Here is an 18,414-nt window from a genome sequence, read left to right as displayed (position 1 = left end):
TTCAATTTTCTGCACCAACCAGCATCCCAATCTGACCTCGTCCCATTTGCCAGCATTTGGCCCATATCTCACTAAACCCTTCCTATTCACGTACTACTCCAGATGCCTTTTAAATGTTGTAATTGTACCAGCCTCCACAACTTCTGACAGCTCATTCCATACATGCACTATATGCTGTGTGACAAAGTTACCCCTCAGGTCCCATTTAAATCTTTCCTTTTTAGACCTTTTAAATCTATGCCCTTTAGTTTTAAACTCTCCTACCTCAGGAACAAGACCTTGTCTATTTACCCTATCCATGCCCCTCATGATTTTATAAACTTCTACAAGGTTACCCTTCACTGTGTTCCAGGGGAAAACAGGCCCAGCCGATTCAGCCTCTCCCTATAGCTCAAACCCTCCAATCCCAGCAACATCCTTGTAATTTTTTTCTGCACCTTTGTCAAGTTTCACAACATCTTCCCTACAGCAGGGTGACTGCAACATGATGTTCATTGGGATTTTAGTATTCTGGTGCAAAAAGGGCCAATCTTATTCATGGCAATTCTGGTCTCAGTTTGCAAATTCTTTTTGATTATTGAGAAGGAAAATACAGGCCAAAACATGTACAGGCCAGAAGGAAATTCCAAACTTCTGTTGGTATGCGATTGAGTCCATTGTTTTGCAATTAGTGTTCCTATTCTGAATGTTGAAATATTGGGAGAGTCCTTCATTCAAAGATTTATCTCCAAATTAAAGATCTCAGAACTTGCACGATAACCAAGTCAAATGGTGAATTAATACGCAAGACGCTGAGATTTCCTTTGAAAGTAGGTTTATTTCCAGAATGCAGGCTTAAGCACCTGTTTTCTAAGTACAAGCCACCCGTATCTCAACAGTCCCTTTTAAATCACAAATGAAAACAGAAATTGTTGAGAAACCTAGCAGAGCTGGCAGCATCTGTGAAGATAAGGCAGAGTCAATGTTTTGAATCCAGTTACCCTTCTTCACTCTTTTGCAAAACCAATTACTGAATTATCCTGAAGAGTTAGCTGTGAAGAGGCACTGTACCAAAATTCATACCTTCAAAGACAAATTCCAAAATTAAATTTTCATTCCTGGGGCTGATGATGCATTGTAGCCATTGCACTGCCAGTCGGTTGTGGAAGGCCTTGAGTGTGTCAGTGGACATTGTTTCCTCTCACTGGATACCTGGGCACACTTCCCTGTTTTAATTGTACCCAAAGACAATCAATACCCAATACTTTACTGTTAGCCTTAACTATATGTCACATTGCAGTATATGCAAAAAAACATTCTTAAAAGAATCTTCTATCATGGTGTCAAATCATAACAAAGACATTACTTGTGATTTGCTTTCAGTGTGCTATAGGAAGGATACTATTGAATTGGGGAGGGTGCAGAAAAGATTTACAAGGATATTACCAGGAGCAGAAGGTTTGCGTTATTAGGATAGGCTGGGACATCTTTCACTAGAGAGTTGTAGATTGAAGGGTGACCTTATAGAGGTTTATAAAACCATGAGGGGTTTAGATAAACTGAATAGCATAGATCTATTCCCTAGGATAGGGAAGTTCAAAACTAGAAGGCATATTTTTAAGTTGCGAGGAGAAAGATGTAAAAGGGACCTAACAGTGTGCATTTTTCACACACAGGGTGATTCATTTGTCGAAGGAAGTAATAGGTGCAGGTACAGTTACAATATTTAAAAGACATTTGGACAGGTACATGAATAGAAAAGATTTAGAACGATATGGGCCAAACGTGCACAAATTGAACTAGGTTAGTTTGGGAAACCTGGTTGGCATGAATGAGTTGGACTGAAGGGTCTGTTTCTGTGCTGTATGATGCTGTGATTCTATTTGATATCTAATCTACTTGGGTAATGTGAAATGTTGAATGACAACCAGTTGTGTAATGTCTATGTCATCATAGTAATGGTGCAGGTCAGGGTCACGAAGCAGACCAGGAAAGTGTCAAAATTGTATATGGGTGTGAAAGGGTTAATCCTGATGAATGCCATAAGCACTGCCCCCACTATGACTGTATCATATGGACTTATGGGTAGACCAGTTTAGGATCTCAAGGAGTGAGACTAACATTGGATCCTCCTCAAAGTCTCCCTAAGTCTCTGACATATCAATGTAATCTGTAAAAGTAAATTATATTCTCTTAACACGAGACATGGCTAGACCAGGAACTAATTGCCCTCTACCAAGCAGGCCCTGTAGACCATAAGACATGGGAGCAAAATTAGGCAGCTTTTCCCAGGACTTTGCCATTAGGTGTATAAGTTCTGCCCTGATTTCCCTTTCCAAAAAGCAGCACTAAATTAAGTTCCATCTGCCACACCTCAGGCCATTGGCCCATATGATCAAGATTCCATTGTACTCTGAGGTAACCTTTTTTGCTGTCCACTACATCTCCAATTTTGGTGTCATCTAAAAATTTACTAACTATACCTCCTATGTTCACATTCAAATCATTTATGTAAATGATGAAAAGCAGTGGACCCAACACCGATGCTTGTGGCACACCACTGGTCACAAGCGTCCAGTCTAAAAGGCAACCCTCCACCCACATTATATGCTTTTCCTTTTGCTTTGATGCTGTGTATGTCTTCCCTTGTCAGCCATCATTGCCTCATCCTCCCTTTTTAGTATATTTCTTCTTTGGGATTAATTTATGCTGAGCCTCCCAATTATCCTCAGAATCCCAGCCATTGCTGCTCCACCATCTTCCCTGCTAGGCTTCTGTTCCAATCTCCTCTGGCCAGCAACTCCTTCATGCCTTTGTAGTTCCCTTTACCCCAATTGTAATACTGTTATATTGGATTCCAGTTTCTCCCTACACTTAGAGAATGGTGACTGCAACATTCATCCTGGGTAGCAGATTATACATATACCAGCTGATATGCCTAAGAAAGACTTGTGAGAAAGATTCTGAGGATGAAAAATTTCTGTGGAATTTGGACTATTTACCTTGAAAGAGAGGCTTGTGAGGAGATTTCAAAATTATATAGGTCTGGACATATTAGAAAGGAAAACATGTTCCTATTGCTAAGATTGAGAACCAGAGGGCACAGATATCAGATAATTGGCAAGAACAAGGAACAGTGACCTGTAAACTTGCAGACATAGAGGTGTTAGGATCCGGAATGCACTGCCTGATTCTGTGGTGGGGGTAGAGTCAACTGAAGCTTTCCAAAGGGAATGAGATCATTATCTGTAAAAGGGAGAAGTTGCTCTTTTGGATGGCCAGCACAGATACAACCTACTAAATAGCTCCTCTGGGTGCTCACAGTTTTATGATACTAGGACAACAAAATTAACTCATCTGCTCTTTAAATAATACAATGGAATCTTGCATTAATCTGAAAGCCAAGTGGGTTTATGATGTTTTGGTGATAAGAGACCAGGCTCATGGAAGGGCTGGTCTGGGTGTTAAATATTTCTGGTTGTAAGGTTTTCCGACACAAGGACAATGGGCAATACATTTTGGTATGGATATAAGTTTGCTCACTGAACTAGAAGGTGCATTTTCAGACATTTCGTCACCATGCTAAGTAATATCATCAGCATGCCTCTGGTGATGTTACCTAGTATGGTGGCAAAATATCAGAAAACTAATCTTCCAGCTCAGCGAGCAAACGTACATTCAGAAGCTCAACCTGAGCTGCAAATCTTCTCAAAACTTGCTAATACATTTAGTCGGAAGCATTGCCGTACTGGAGAAAGTGAATATTTAAGGGTTCAGAGACAATTGGCCTGGCGAAAGATAAAGAATAAAATGGGTGCAATTATATTGCTTGGTGTAATCTATAGATCACCAAATAGTGGTAGGATGTAGAAGAACAAATCTGCAAATAAATTAGGGAGATGAGAACATCATCATTATAGTGAGGAATGTTAAATACCTGTATGGAGACTGAGAAAGTGGCAGTGTAACATGCAGCAAGGAACACGTGTTCCTAGATTATGTTCAAGAGCATTTCCAACAACATTACATGTTGGGTACAACAGAAAAGGAGGCATTGCCAAACGTTCTTCTTGGGAATGGGATCAAGTAGGTCAAGTGAGAGTGGGGTCTGTTTGAGGGACAGTGATAATTTTGTCATAAGGTTTTGGTTGACAGTGTGAAAAATTGAACTAGTCACTCTAGAGTAGGGAGAATCAACTAGTGGAGAGCTGACTTCAATGGGCAAGAATGGAAGTGGACCAGTTCAACTGGGGCAAAAGTGTGTTCAGAAAATAATCATTGAACAATGGGCTACCTTCACAGAGGTGGTGGTTTGGGCACAGTCGAGGTACATTCTCTCGAAAAGGAAAGGTGATTTAAACCAATCCAGAGCTCTATGGATGACCAAAGGAAGCAGAGATTAAGAAAGAAGAAAAAATGTGCTTATGGCAGGTGTCGGGTTAGCTCAGTTGGCTAGTTTGTGATGCGGAGTGATGCCAACCATGTGCGCTCAATTTCTCACTGGCTGAGGTTACTATGGAGGTCCCACCTTATCAACCTCTCCCCTTGCCTGATATGTGGTGACTCTCAATGGTTAAATCACCACTGATGAGAGAGCAGCCCTATCTCTTGGTGGGACAATGGTGACTTTACAGGTAATAAATACAATTAAGAACCAAGTTGAGTGTACTGGCTTGGTCTAAGGATTCAGACTGACAGTTAACGGTTCTCTCCTCGCCATTTTTGGCCCAACCAATTCACACTTTCTCCTCAATCTCTATAAAATGGTGTAAGATGAAAAACTGTAACTTCTAATCTCCTTTTTAGCAATTTTTAAATTCTATACTAACCAGAGGTAAGAATTAGAAATAGTAAGTTGAAGAGATAGGTCAGGCTGGAACAGGACAGGGAGCGAGGAATGCCTGTTGGATTAAATTGCATTTATTTCAATGCAAAAGGACTGATAGGTAAGTCTGAAGAACTCAGGCGTGGATAGATACGTGGGACTAGGATATTATACCCTTTAGAGAAACATGGCTAAGGGAGAGACAGGACTGGCAGCTTAATGTGCCAGGGTGCAGGTGTTTTAGACAGGACAGAGGTGGTGGAAAGAGGAGAGGGGATGTTACATTTTTGATTAAGGCAAGTATCACATCAGTAATCAGAGATAAATAACTGAAGGATCATCCAGTGGGGCTTTGTGGGTGGAGCTAAGACATAAGAAGGGATGGTAATATCATTGGAGTTGTGCTGTAGGCCCCCAAATAGTCAACTGAATTAGAGGAACAAATATGCAGGAAGACTGGGGAGACTTGCTGGAGCAACAAAGTTGTCATAGTAGGCGATTTGAATTTTCCTACCATAGACTGAGAGCGCCATAGCATTAATGGCTTGGATGGGGTTGAATTTGTTAAGTGCATTCAGGAAAATGTTGTCAAGTAGTATATAGAAACCTCTACTCAGGAAGGGGCAAAACCCAACCTCCCTTTGGGAAATAGGACAGGACAGGTGACTGAGATGACAGAGGAGGACATTTGGGGACCAGTGACCATAGTTCTGTTAATTTTTAAACAGTTATGGAGAGGGACAAAACTGGTCCACAGATTCATGTTCTAAATTGGGGCAAAGCGAATTTGAATGGAATTAGACAGGAGCAGGCAAAGGGACCTCTGGCAAGTGGGAGATCTTTAAAAGTGAGATAGCTAGAATTCAGTGTCTATATGTTGCTGTGAGGGTGAAGGGCAAGGTTGGCAGGAATAGGGAACCATGGGTGGCAAGAGATATTGAGGCTTTGACCAGAAAAAAAGGAGGTATCGCTCCGTTTCAGACATCTAGGATCAAGGGAATCCTTGAGGAATATAGGGGATTGAGGAGTTTACTGAAGAAGAAAATCAGGAAGGCAAAAAGATGGCATGAGATAGCTTTGGCTAAGAAGATTCAGGTGAATCCAAAGAGGTTCTTTAAGTACATTAAAGGTAATAGATTAACTAGAGAGAGAACAGGACCCCTCAAAAGTAGACATGTATATGTAGAACCACAGGAGATGGGTGAGGTCCTTAATGATTATTTCTCCTCTGTGTTTACTGTGGAGACTTGGGAACTTGGGGAAGTAAGTGGTGATACCTTTGGGACAGTCCACATCATAGTAGAGGAGGTGTTGGATGTGTTAGAATGTATGAAAGTGGATAAATCTCATTGACTTGACCAAGAACAGCGCAAGAGGCTAGAGAAGAAATTGTGGGGGCCCTGACTGATATTTTTGCATCATCATTAGCCATGAGTGAGGTCTTAGAAGATTGGAGAGTAGCGAGTGTTGTGCCCTCATTCAGGAAGGACTGCAAAGCAAAACCTGGGAACTATAGAGCAGTAAGCCTCCCATCTGTAGTGGGTAAGTTACTTGAGAAGATTCTGAGAGATAAGATATACATTCACTTGGAAAGACAGGGTTTGAAGGTTGACAAGGGCAGGGCGGTAGATGTAGTCTATATGGATTTCAGTAAGGCCTTTGATAAGGTGCGACATGTTAGGCTGTTCTGGAAGGTTAGATCACATGGAATCCAGAGCGAGCTGGACAATTGGATACACAATTGGCTTGGTGTTAGGAAGGAGAGGGTGTGGAAGGATGCTTGTCAGAATGGAGGCCTGTGACTAGTGGAGTGCCTCAAGGGTCGGTGCTGGGCACATTACTGTCTGTCATCTACATCGATGATTTGGATGAGAATGTACAAGACATGATTAGTAAGTTTGATGATAACACTAAAATAGGCAGTATCATGGACAGTGAAGAAGATTGTCAGAAATTTCAGCAGGACCTTGATCAGCTGGGGAACTGGACTGAGAAATGGCAAATGGAGTTTAATATAGATAAGTGTGAAATCTTGCATTTTGGAAAGTCAAGTCAAGGGAGGAGTTTTATCATGAATGGTAGGGCCTTGAATGTGTTGGAACAGAGGAATCTTCGAGTTCAAGTTCACAGTTTTCTGAACGTGGAGTCCCAGGTAGACAGGGCAGTGAAGAAGGCTTTTGGCACACTGGCCTTCATCAGGCAGAGCACTGAATAAAGAAGTTGGGAAGTTATGTTGCAGTTATACAAGATGTTGGTGAGGCTGCAGTTGGACTATTGTGTTCAGTTTTGGTCAAATTGCAGTAAGAAGGATGTTATTAAACTGGAAAAGAATGCAGAAGAAATTTACAAGGATATTTCCAGGACTCTAGGGAGAGGTTGGACAAGCTGGGACTCTTTTCTTATAGTGTAGAAGACTGAGAGGGGGCCTTATTGAGGTGCATAAGATCATGAGAGGCATGGATAGGGTGAATGCACTCAGTCTTTTTCCCAAGGTTGGGAAATTGAGGACTAGAGGGCATCAGTTTAAGGTTAGAGGAGCAAAGAATAAAAAGGAACCTGAGGGCAACCTTTTTTAGACAGATGATGGTACACATATGGAATGAACTGCCAACGTGGTTGAGGTTAGCACATTAACAACATTTTAAAAGGCATTAGGATAGTAAAGGATGAGAAGGATATAGGTCAAGTGCAGGGAATTGGGGTTAGCGTGGATGGACAGTTTGCTTGGCATGGACCAGTTTGGGCCAAAGAGCCTATCTTTGTGCTGTAGGACTCTATGATTCTATGACTCTATAAGAGTATAACTGACTAAGCCATGCTGATAGGTCAGGACTTTAACTGAAACCTCAAACCTTGGAAAAACAATTCATCTGCGAAGAGTTTATGGTGATGAGATTTAACCACTGATACTTCTTACATTTCTAATATCCCCTCAATCTTTGTATTTTGTATTTTGTTACAGGGATTGTTTGCCGCAGGAGAAGATAAGTGGGGAACTGATGAGACCACATTTATTAAAGTATTTTGCAGGAGGAACTTCGCTCATTTGCGAAAAGGTAGAGTGAAAATATCCAGCTTTCTTGAATGTTCTCCACATGCTCCACTGCTGTAATGATGTTTCTCAATTAAAATAGCTTCCTTCACTGGCTGTTGATGCCTGACAAACAGGCCCTTCACTCATCCCCATGATTCATGAGTCATGTTCCCAGAGAAGCAAAGAAGTATTGCAGCAAGCTGAGGATCAGCATAGTTTATGTGCAGACTGGGAAATGTTGTTGATTCATTTTATCTACCACATTTATCTAGTTGGCTCATTGGTTGGAATTGGCTCAGAATAACAGCAACGGTGATAGCTTCAGTTCCTGCTCTGACTGAGGTACAGTTAGGATTTGCTTCTGAAAAATGATGAATGATTTATTTATGGTCAACATACATTGAAGGTACAGTGAAAAGTGTTTCCTTGCCACAGTCCGCCACCATTTTGAGGTACAACAGGATAAAATGACTTTGCTTAAAGTTCATCTGCTGCTGAAATTGGGGTCTCAAGCACAGCTTTCAGAGCTTCTGCAAGGTGTTCCTCAAGGAGTCCTGCGGCAGGAACAACAATGATGATGCCGATGCCCCAGGTGACCCTGGCTCTGCTGTTGCCACCACCTCACCAACACCACCAGGTATCCAGGCTCCAGGCCTACCACTACCAGACATCTGGGCTCCAGGCCTACTCCTGCCAAGAGTCCGGGCTCTGGGCCTACTGCCACCAGGCGTCCGGGCTCCAGGCCTAACGCCACCAGGCATTCAAGCTCTGGGCCTACCGCCTCCAGGCATTGGGCTCTGGGACTACCGCTGTCAGGCATCTGGGCTCCGGGCCTACTGCCACCAGGAGTCCAGGCTCCAGACTTACCGCCTCCAGGCATTGGGCTCTGGGCCTAACGCTGCCAGGCGTCTAGACTCTGGGCCTGCAGCCACCAAGAGTCCGGGCTCTGGGCCTACTGCTGCCAGGTGTCCAGGCTCTGGGCCTACCACTACCAGGCATCTGGGCTCTAGGTCTATAGCTGCCAGGAGTCCTGGCTCTGGGCCGACAGCTGCCAGGCATCCGGGCTCTGGGCCTACCACCGCCAGGCATCTGGGCTTCAGGCCTACAGCCGCTAGGAGTCCAGGCTCCAGGCCTATTGCTGCCAGGCATCTGGGCTCCGGGCCTACTGCCATCAAGAGTCTTGGCTCCGGGTCCCGTAACTGAGCGAGGAAGACCAGGACAAGCAGCCACTGTTAGAAATTGTCAAGAGAAACAATTTGGAGTGAAGCCTCACCACACAGACAGGGAACCAAGGACCTACTTTTGGGCGGAGCACAGTTGAGTGGAGTGAAATGAATGCTTAAGGAAAAGAATATTGTTAGAATTACCTGGTTCTCTAAGTTGCAATTTTTCCAGGGTACTTTCATCTGGAGATGGAATGGGTCAAAATCAGAAATCACATGACACCAGGTCATATTCCAACAGGTTTATTTGAAATCACAAGCTTTCGGAGCACTGTTCCTTTGTCAGGTGAAGCAGCATTCCAAAAGCTTGTGATTTCAAATATACCAGTTGGATCATAATCTGGTGTTGTGTGACTTCTGACTTTGCCCACTTCAGTCCAGCATCAGCACCTCCACATCATGGAAATGGAATGGGTTAGCTTCAGTCCACAATCCTGTATGTGAATTACATGTGAAGGACCAAGTTTGGTGGGGCTTACTTTTACTTTTTCATTTTTGACCCATTCTTCATGAGCTGAAAATGTGTTGCTGGAAAAGGGCAGCAGGTCAGGCAGCATCCAAGGAACAGGAGAATCGACGTTTCGGGCATCAACCCTTCTTCATCCACAGAAGAATCCATACACTAAACAAACAGTTCTTCGTAGCCATACCCCAGGTCATCCCATTCTTCATGAGTTCATGTTATTTTACCAATTCAGAATGACTCCTGCAAGATGCTTTCGGGTGAGCAGATACCACTGACTCGAGCAGATGCATTTCCTGCAGCAGCCATGGTCTCACCTGTGGCGCTGTTAAGCATGAGCTGCCAGTCTCCAATTGGCTACAGCTCCCAGAATGCAAGACTTCTGCTCTGAGGGCCTTGATTCCAGGGCAAGGATCCTGGGTGGCCTTGCCTCTCTCTGTGGATCTGTGCCCAAACTGTGGGTGCAAAAATAGATTTTTCTGGGTCAAGAATCTAATTTTCTTCCAATCTCTCCATAGTTTTCCAACTGCTTTATCATTGCCCATGTTATTCAGGGGCTGGGAAGGTTCAACTCACTATTTCCCCACTGCACATTTTCTTTCACACAATCATAAATTCAACTGTACCTATTCCGCAAACTTCCCAAGTGCAATAGCAACATCATACACAAACCTGTTTGAAAATGTGCTTCACTGTCTCCACGCAGACTAATGTTGTTCAAAAGCCGAGTTTTCTGGTGCTTCTTATTGCAAATTTACACATAATCATCATTGGTCCCTCACAAACAAAGATAGCTCTATTCCACTCTCAGGGTGAGTCTGTAGGTTGCTGTCCTGATCAATGCAGCTACCACAGGCACTGGTACACTTGGGGCAGAAGATGGTTGTAGGAAGGGGTTGAGTGAGGTGTTGGTGTGGTAACACACTCCTTACACTGTTTTAGTCTGGCTTCCACTTTTTCCCAATGGCAAGTCTCGAGGTACTCGACATCTTCCCGGACGCTCCTCCTCCATCTTGGACAGTCTTGGCCAGTGATTCGCAGGTGTCTGTGGGAATGCTGCAGTTCCCCATTGAGGCCTTGAGCGTATCCCTGAAGTGCTTCCTCTGTCCACCTGGGGCTCACCTGCCGTTTCAGAGCTGGGAGTACAGCACCTGCTCGGGGAGTCTCGTATCAGTCACGGGGGTGATGTGCCCAGCCCATGGCAGCCGCTCGAGGGGTTCAGTGTTTCGATGCTGAGGATGTGGGCCTGGGTGAAGAAGCTGGTGTAGGTGCATCTGTCTTCCCAGTGAATGCATAGGATCTTGCACTTAAACATTCTCATACACCAGGGCAAGTCCTGATCTGTAATAAATAATGCAATAATGGAAGTATTGTAAAAAACGTTGTCTGACTAATTTGTCTGACTGGCTACTGGACTAATTATTAATTTCTTCTTGTTTTCCTGTGCTTTCTTCGACATAGGTTGATCAAGTCCCAAAAGTATGTTTGTCATTGACAGTCCAGCAGTTGATAGAACTTCTATTCTCTGACAAGTTTTTATGAAGTTAAAAATCACCCAACACCAGGTTTATTTGGAAGCATGAGCTTTCGGAGCACTGCTCCTTCATCAGGTGGTTGTGGAGAATAAGATTGTAAGATACAGAATTTATAACAAGTTTCTATGAAACACTATCATTTTAGATCCATTAAAATGACTTCAGACATATAATGCAGCCAAATTAAGCACAGTTACTAAACATGACGTGGCAGCTAACCAGAGTGTAGTAATTTGAGAGTACAGCTCTCTTAGTTGGTAACCAGACACTCCCTGTAGAGTGTCACTTAAGTGAGTAAATATAATTATGTTTACTCATTCTGCTGACACAACCTGGGGCCTGTACCATCCTGCTATTGTGCTATATCAGTTTTATCCCAAGTTCAATGGATACAAAGGGGACTATTGAAAATCAACATCAACTAATGATTCTGAATCAAAAAAAGATTCAAAATATATTATCTTTTATGTCATGGAATCATAGAGCTGGACAGAATGGAAACCCACCCTGTGGTCCAGCTCTTCCATTCTGACCAGCTATCCTAAATTAACCTAGTCCCATTTGCCAGCATTTGGCCCATTACCGACTAACCCCTTCCTACTCATGTACCCACCGGCATGTCAAAGCAGATAACAATAAACGTGTTCAACTCTGATATTGCATTCCTCCCATAGTCCAAAGATATGCAAGTTTAGGTAGATTGGGCATGGTCAAAATGTTTGTTCCAGAGTGTCCAGGGATGTGTAGTTTAGGTAGTTTAGCCATGGCAAAAAAATTCCTTGTGGGGATGGGGCAGAGGGGTGGGTCTGGGTAGGATGCTCTTTGGAGGATCAGTACAGGCTCGGTGAGCTGAATAGCCTCTCTCTGCACTGTTGGCATTTTGTGGTTCAAGATCAAACAGTTCAGCGTTACAATTTTAGCTTCCAGAAAGTTTGTGCACTTGCAAAGGAGATTAGTTTGAATGCTGACAAAATCTATTGAAGATTGACTTTACCTCTTCCTAAAAAATGCACATTTGAAAACGGCACCACTTTTTGGTTGTGTTGTCTCTGCCATAAATGTAATTTTCTGGCAATAAACAGAAATATTTTTAATATCCTGAAGATAAGTTGCTGTTCTCTGAAATAACTATGACAGTCCAAGCGTTCCAATAGTCAAATGGTCTGCCCTGGAAATAATAATGTGGTTGGCTCTACAGAGTTTGCCTCGAAAGTCAAAGCTTCCAATGACCAGTTCCCCTGCCCTGGAACCTTTCGAGAAATGCCATTAGAGTTGGAGATTCTAAGTTTTGACTTTCGCCTAAGCTTTATATCACTCAGGAGAGATTTTAGAGGATTTGAAAACAAACTCAAGCTACCAACTATTGGACTGAAATGTGACACTCCCTGCATGCCCAGACACCACTCCCCCATCCCTGAGCTGATTCCACCATGATCGGCAACCTAACAGCCCCACAATCTGCTCCTTCTCTCACCAAAACCCCTCTGCCCTGGGTCCTGAGCTGACACCAATGCCCCTTATTCCATCCTGGACCTGCCATCTTCACCAGACCTGAACTCCAAAACTACCCTCATCCATCTATTGCTGTCACCACCTGCCCCCAACCACATAGCCATCCAATTCCCTCCTCCTACCCTGCCTTCTCATTTGTGTTCTGTACTTACCTTTTCACAATGTTTACTGAGAATACTGCACTCGGTGCTGTAAAATGTGGAATGCTTTCAATGATTTGAGGTGGCTGGACAAGTTAGTGACAGGAGGTTCCTCTCCAGGAATCGGCAATTCGTGAGTCAGCTGAAGTTAAAACACTTTTATTTTAACATGATCAGGGATTCTGACCTTGAGCAGAAGTTTTAAGTATTTATTTTTCATTGTAAAACTTTAGTATTATTTGATTTTAGATATTTGGAAGATGGAATGATCACTGTTTCATTTGCTGTTGTCAAGAGAGACAGAGCAAATTAGTGAGAGCTACCATCCAGAGTAGAGAATCCAGTATGCTTTTCCAGGACTGTATATTGACCCTGCTGACTGACAAAGTGGCTGGAAACTTCAGCTGATTCACATTTTACTTGCTGTATCCTCATTTGCTGCATGCCTCTTTGTTTGATAATCCTTTCCCCAGACTGGTCAACAAACATTGGCTCTTGGTCCATTACATCTCAATTTCAAAAAAATGACCTTTGATTTTCAAAACCCTCCACTCATCACCATGTCTCTGACCTGCTCCAGCTTGACAATTCTTTGGGACCTTCAATTTTGGCCTCTTCAACATCCCTCATTTTTGTTATTCCGGCTTTGCTGTCCCTACCTTTAGTTATCAAGGCCCGCCCCTTGGCAACTCCCTACTCTGATTTGTATGAATATATTCTTTCCATCCCTTTATGCATATCTCAACCAATGCCCACACCGTTCTCAAGTGCAAGGGGGAACGAGTAACTTATAGATGCCATTATTGGGACCATTGTTTTCAGTTCCTGCTCCAAACTCGGTTCCTTGGCTCCCACCTTTAACTGTCTTCCTGGTGAGCTATAGTCAGTGAGATCTTCCATCACCTGTGTATACATGTTCTTGTTGAATGAAAAGAATAGGCTCATGTGCACTAGTGTACATAGCTTCTAGTACATGCAAGTATGTCACACTAAACCTGACTGACCTTCCTAAATTGCACACTTCAGCAAATCGTGTCAAATTGCAGGCAAACCCATCTAATTTTGAACACGTTATATGTTGTGCAAGTACCTTGTTTGTTGTGACCAGCTGAAGGGACAGGTTGTTTGATACAATCTGCCATTACTTATGTAAGTGATAGCAGATCGCCATTTTGGTTTGACAGGAGCATCCTGTCAGTGGTGAATACGACATGTGTTGCTATTGTTTAACAGCTGCTGTTACTCAAACTTTTAAGATGCCCCTGGAACGGTGAGGTAATGCAGAGTAAGGGGGCGTCTGTTTTAACTCAACAAAATGGGTGACATCTATTTGTTGGCTCATTTCAGGGCAATGCCCTGAAGTCCACCCACCCAGAGACTGACATTTAACTGTCAATTAGCATGAATAGGTATGGTCTCCATGGCAATACCTCGACCCATCAGAGTCCATGTGCTAACCAATCAATTCTCTCCTTTCGTTGTAGAAATGGGGGTGTTTCCACTTAAATTTGTAATCTTGCCAAATATCCTGATGTGTGTGAGATGAAAAGCTTCAATAGACTGTATTATATTTTGAGGAAAATAATTTCAATTGCCTTTAATATGTGTTTAGTATCTCACTTACAAGATGCCTATGTTTGGACTGCTTGTTCATGTGCAAGATTCTTGAGAGTAATATAAGGTCATAGGTTGTGAGGCTGCATTGCTGGTATTGAGTCATTTATAATGGTTGTGTAATAACCGTCAAATTGAGAATGCTGTGAGTCAAGTATACCAACTTTTAGCCTGATTCTTCATTTGTCATTCCTTTTTCAGCTAACCGTCCTTTACTGAAAGTGTAGAATTGTAAAATTTGCCTTCATTAACTTCCTATATCAGTAGCTCAGTTGGCTGGACAGCTGGTCTGCGATGCAGAGTGATACCACCAGCACAGGTTTGGTTCCCGCACCAGCTGAGGATACCATGAATGTCCCACCTTTTCAACTTTCCCCTTAACTGAGGTGTGGTGACCCTTGTGTCTTATTTCACTAATGAGAGAGCAGCCCTATGGTGCTGTAGGACTGTGGTGACTTTCCCTACACCAGTGGGAACTTCAATATTATGAAATATGAAAACTTTTCATTTAATCAATGATTAATTAAAATTGTTGCTTTTGGGACTGTTTAAAATTGTTTGATAATATGAAATGACTGCTGATATATCGACTCATATCTCTTCTTGTAGTGTTTGATGAATACTATCAACTAACTAACAAAGATATTGAAGACACCATCAAAGATGAAATGTCTGGCACATTTCAAATGGGAATGCTAGCTTTGGGTAAGGATTATTTTATCTCCATCTGAGTCTATAACTGTAGAATGTGCAATGTCCCAAGAAAATTGTGGATTATAAACCTTTGCCTTTTGAAAGAAGGTAAATGTGTGACACTCCAGTGAAGAGCTAGGTAAGAGGTAACAGGTTACATCGCGTCCTTCTCAGAGAGCGGATACAGTCATAGAGTCATACAGATGTACAGTACAGAAACAGACCTTTGGGTCCAACTCACCCAAGCTAGCCAGATATCTTAAATTAATCTAGTCCCATTTACCAACATTTGGCCCATATCCCTCTCAACCTTTCCTATTCATACACAATCTGGATTCCTTTTAAATGTTGTAATTGTAGCAGCATTTACCACTTCCTCTGGCAGCTCATTCATACGCGAACCATCCACTGTGTGAGAAAGTTGCCCCTTAGGTCCCTTTTTAAATCTTGCTCCTCTCACCTTAAATCTATGCCCTCTGGTTTTGGACTTCCCTACCCCAGGGTAAAGGCTTATGCTATTTACCCTATCCATTCCCCTCATGATTTATAAGTCCCTTTAAAGTCACCCCTCAGCCTCCAACACTCAAGGGAAAATAAATGCAGGCTATTCAGTCTCTCCCTATAGCTCAAGTCCTCCAACCCTAGTAACCTCCTTGTAAATGTTTTCTGAACTCTTTCAAGTTTCTCAACATTTTTCCTATATCAAGGAGACTAGAATTGAATGCTGGAGATCAGAGTCGAAGAGTGTAGTGCTGGAAAAGCACAGTCAGTCAGGCAGCATCCAAGGAGCAGGAGAATCGATGTTTCAGGCATAAGCCTTTCATCACGTTCCTGCTTTCATCAGGTTTTCATCAGGTTTCGTCAATTCTCCTGCTCCTCGGATGCTGCCTGACCGGCTGTGCTTTTCCAGCACCACACTCTTTGACAATAGCATGAGAAGCAGTTTTTACAGCTCTACAATACACGTGCTAAACTCTGGAATTCACTCTTCTTCATCCACCTCTTTAAAATCTGCCCCTTAGTCACTTGCTCCAAGATCTCCTTCTGATGGTTGGTGTCAAATTCAGTTTAATGGTTATGTGAAGCACCTTGGGACGTCTTTACAATTTTAAATAAATGGCCCAAATATGGTATCAGCGGTGGGACATCAATGAGGACCAATTAGCCTTCCAGAAATCACCTTCAAATGTGAACATACAAATTCAGAGCAGGATTAGGGCATCCTCTGACTTGTTCCACCAGTCACTAAAAACATGGTGGATAAGCCTGTGCCCTCAACTCCACATTCCTGTGAACCCCGAATAACCTTTCATGCCATATTCGTCAAGAATGCATCCATCTTAAAAATATTTCACAATCCGACCATCACTGCAGTTCAGATAATTGAGTCCCAAAGACTTCCAACTGTCTGAGAGGAGAAAAAAATACATTTCCCTTCACCTTAAATAGGGGACCCTTTATTTTTAAATTCTGACCTTTTGGCTCTTTTACAAGGAGAAACAGCCTTTTCACATCCACTGTGCCGATTTATGTGTTTCAATAACACCAGCCAAAAGATTAGATTAGATAGATTAATTACAGTGTGGAAACAGGCCCTTCGGCCCAACGAGTCCACCCTATCCATGCTCCTCATAATGTTATAATTTTCTATAAGTCATCTCTCAGTGTCTGCTGCTCCAGAGGAAAAAGCCCCAGCCTATTCAGCTTCTTCCCAATGGTTCAAATCCTCCAATCCCAGCAATATCCTTGTAAGTCTTTTCTGAAGGCTTTCAAGGTTAACAGCATCTTTCCTATAACTGGGAGACCAGAATTGATTCCAAACGTGGCCTAACCAATGTCCACAACATGACATCCCAATTTTTATACTCTCTGAAGCAAAAAAGAATTGAAAGAAGGTTGATGGTAGAATTGACCCTCCACATTCTCATGGGAGTGAAAAGTCATTGATTGTTTGAGAAGTGCAATCCCTGGTCTCTGGTTGAACAAGATTTCCTGAACAAGTGACTTTGGATTAGTTTTCAGGCAGTCCACCTTTGTATTTTTTTTATTCCCTGAGTTACGTTGATGAAATGACTCTCAGTTTTATAATTTCTAACAGCTTCTAAACTTCAAAAAACAATTTCAGTCCAAGATGCAATCATCCTCTGCGTAAATTATACTATTACTATTTTATCATGTAATTCTGTCATGCAAAACCTGAGGAGATTGTAGGGATCAATTTTTCAAACAAGGTATATTTAACACCTTCTAGTATTTTACATCAGTGGAAAATCTTCTATTGAGAATATGTTATCTTTTAAAAAGGCTATTTCATGTGGACTGTTAATGAGACTTTTAAATGTGCCTTAACAATGGAAGCACTAATCTTTCAGACTGACAGCCATATATTCATATAACACAGAAATAAGTCCTTCAGTCCAACTCATCCAAGTTTCTCAAACTAAACTAGTCCCATTTACATGCATTTGGCCCATATCCCTCCTAAACCTTTCCTACCCATGTACCTGTCCAAATGTCTTTTAAACGTTGTAACTGTACCTGCATCTGCCACTTCCTCTAGCAGTTTATCCCGCCTCCAAATAAAGCATGCAAAAGTTAGAATTACATGAATATTTTGACATTCACCTACATTTTCATGAGAACAACTTTGTCTATTATTTTTGTCTCAGTAGTTTTGTTACTCATTTGTTGATTTTTTTTTCTCTCTCTCTTTTCACTGTAGTGCAATATGCAAAGAGTCCAGCAGCTTATTTTGCCACAAAACTTTATGAATCGATGAAGGTAAGCATTAGAAAAGGTTTCCTTTGTTTGAATTGACTAGCATCCTTTACACACAATTTGTAATGATTTGCAAGCTTTGTTTCAAGAATTCTTCCCTGTTAGCTGATACTTTTGATGTTCTGGGTTTTTTTCTTTCTGCTGTTGTTCCTCTTTGCTTTTATGCCTGCTTTATCATCCTTGTCCTCAAAAAGTAACCCCTTGACCAAGCTGTCATTGTAAGCTACTATCTCTGATCCAACTTCCCTTTCCTCTCGAAATTCTCTGCATGCCATTTCAACATGTCACCCTGTTTCCTGGCCAACATCTCTGCCTCAGGCTGGCTGCAGTACTCCAGCAAAGCTCAATGCAAGCTGGAAAAAGAGCGCCTCAGGTTCCACTTGGCAACTCTGCAACCTTCAGGACACAATATCAAGTTCAACAATTTTGGGGCTTGAGTCAGCTTCCTGGAACTTCAGTTTTGAGTCTCAAAACTGACATAGCACTTTCTTACCAAATTCACAAATGACATCTGTAATGGTGACAAAGAAAAATATTTCCCCTCAGTTTCTCTACAAACCTCCAGAGTGTTGTCCCACTGCGTGAGCCAGCTGTCACATGGTTTCCTTCTTGTTTATC

General features: G+C 42.4%; 1 protein-coding gene across 2 annotated transcripts in view; it reads left to right on the top strand.

The window, feature by feature from the left end:
* The window catches only part of LOC140484622 (annexin A4-like), a 97,454-nt gene that overhangs the window by 70,943 nt on the left and 8,097 nt on the right, over nucleotides 1-18,414 (top strand). For both annotated transcript variants that reach the window (XM_072583144.1, XM_072583143.1), the window contains exons 8-10: nucleotides 7,767-7,860; nucleotides 14,935-15,030; nucleotides 17,741-17,799. In XM_072583144.1, coding sequence (XP_072439245.1) covers nucleotides 7,767-7,860; nucleotides 14,935-15,030; nucleotides 17,741-17,799 — 249 coding nt within the window. The remainder of the gene's footprint in view (nucleotides 1-7,766; nucleotides 7,861-14,934; nucleotides 15,031-17,740; nucleotides 17,800-18,414) is intronic.

This window comes from Chiloscyllium punctatum, chromosome 13, assembly GCF_047496795.1.
Source record: "Chiloscyllium punctatum isolate Juve2018m chromosome 13, sChiPun1.3, whole genome shotgun sequence".
In the NCBI taxonomy this organism is placed as follows: domain Eukaryota; kingdom Metazoa; phylum Chordata; class Chondrichthyes; order Orectolobiformes; family Hemiscylliidae; genus Chiloscyllium; species Chiloscyllium punctatum.
The sequence above is the reverse complement of the archived record's forward strand: the minus strand, read 5'-3'. Positions and strand labels throughout refer to the sequence as shown.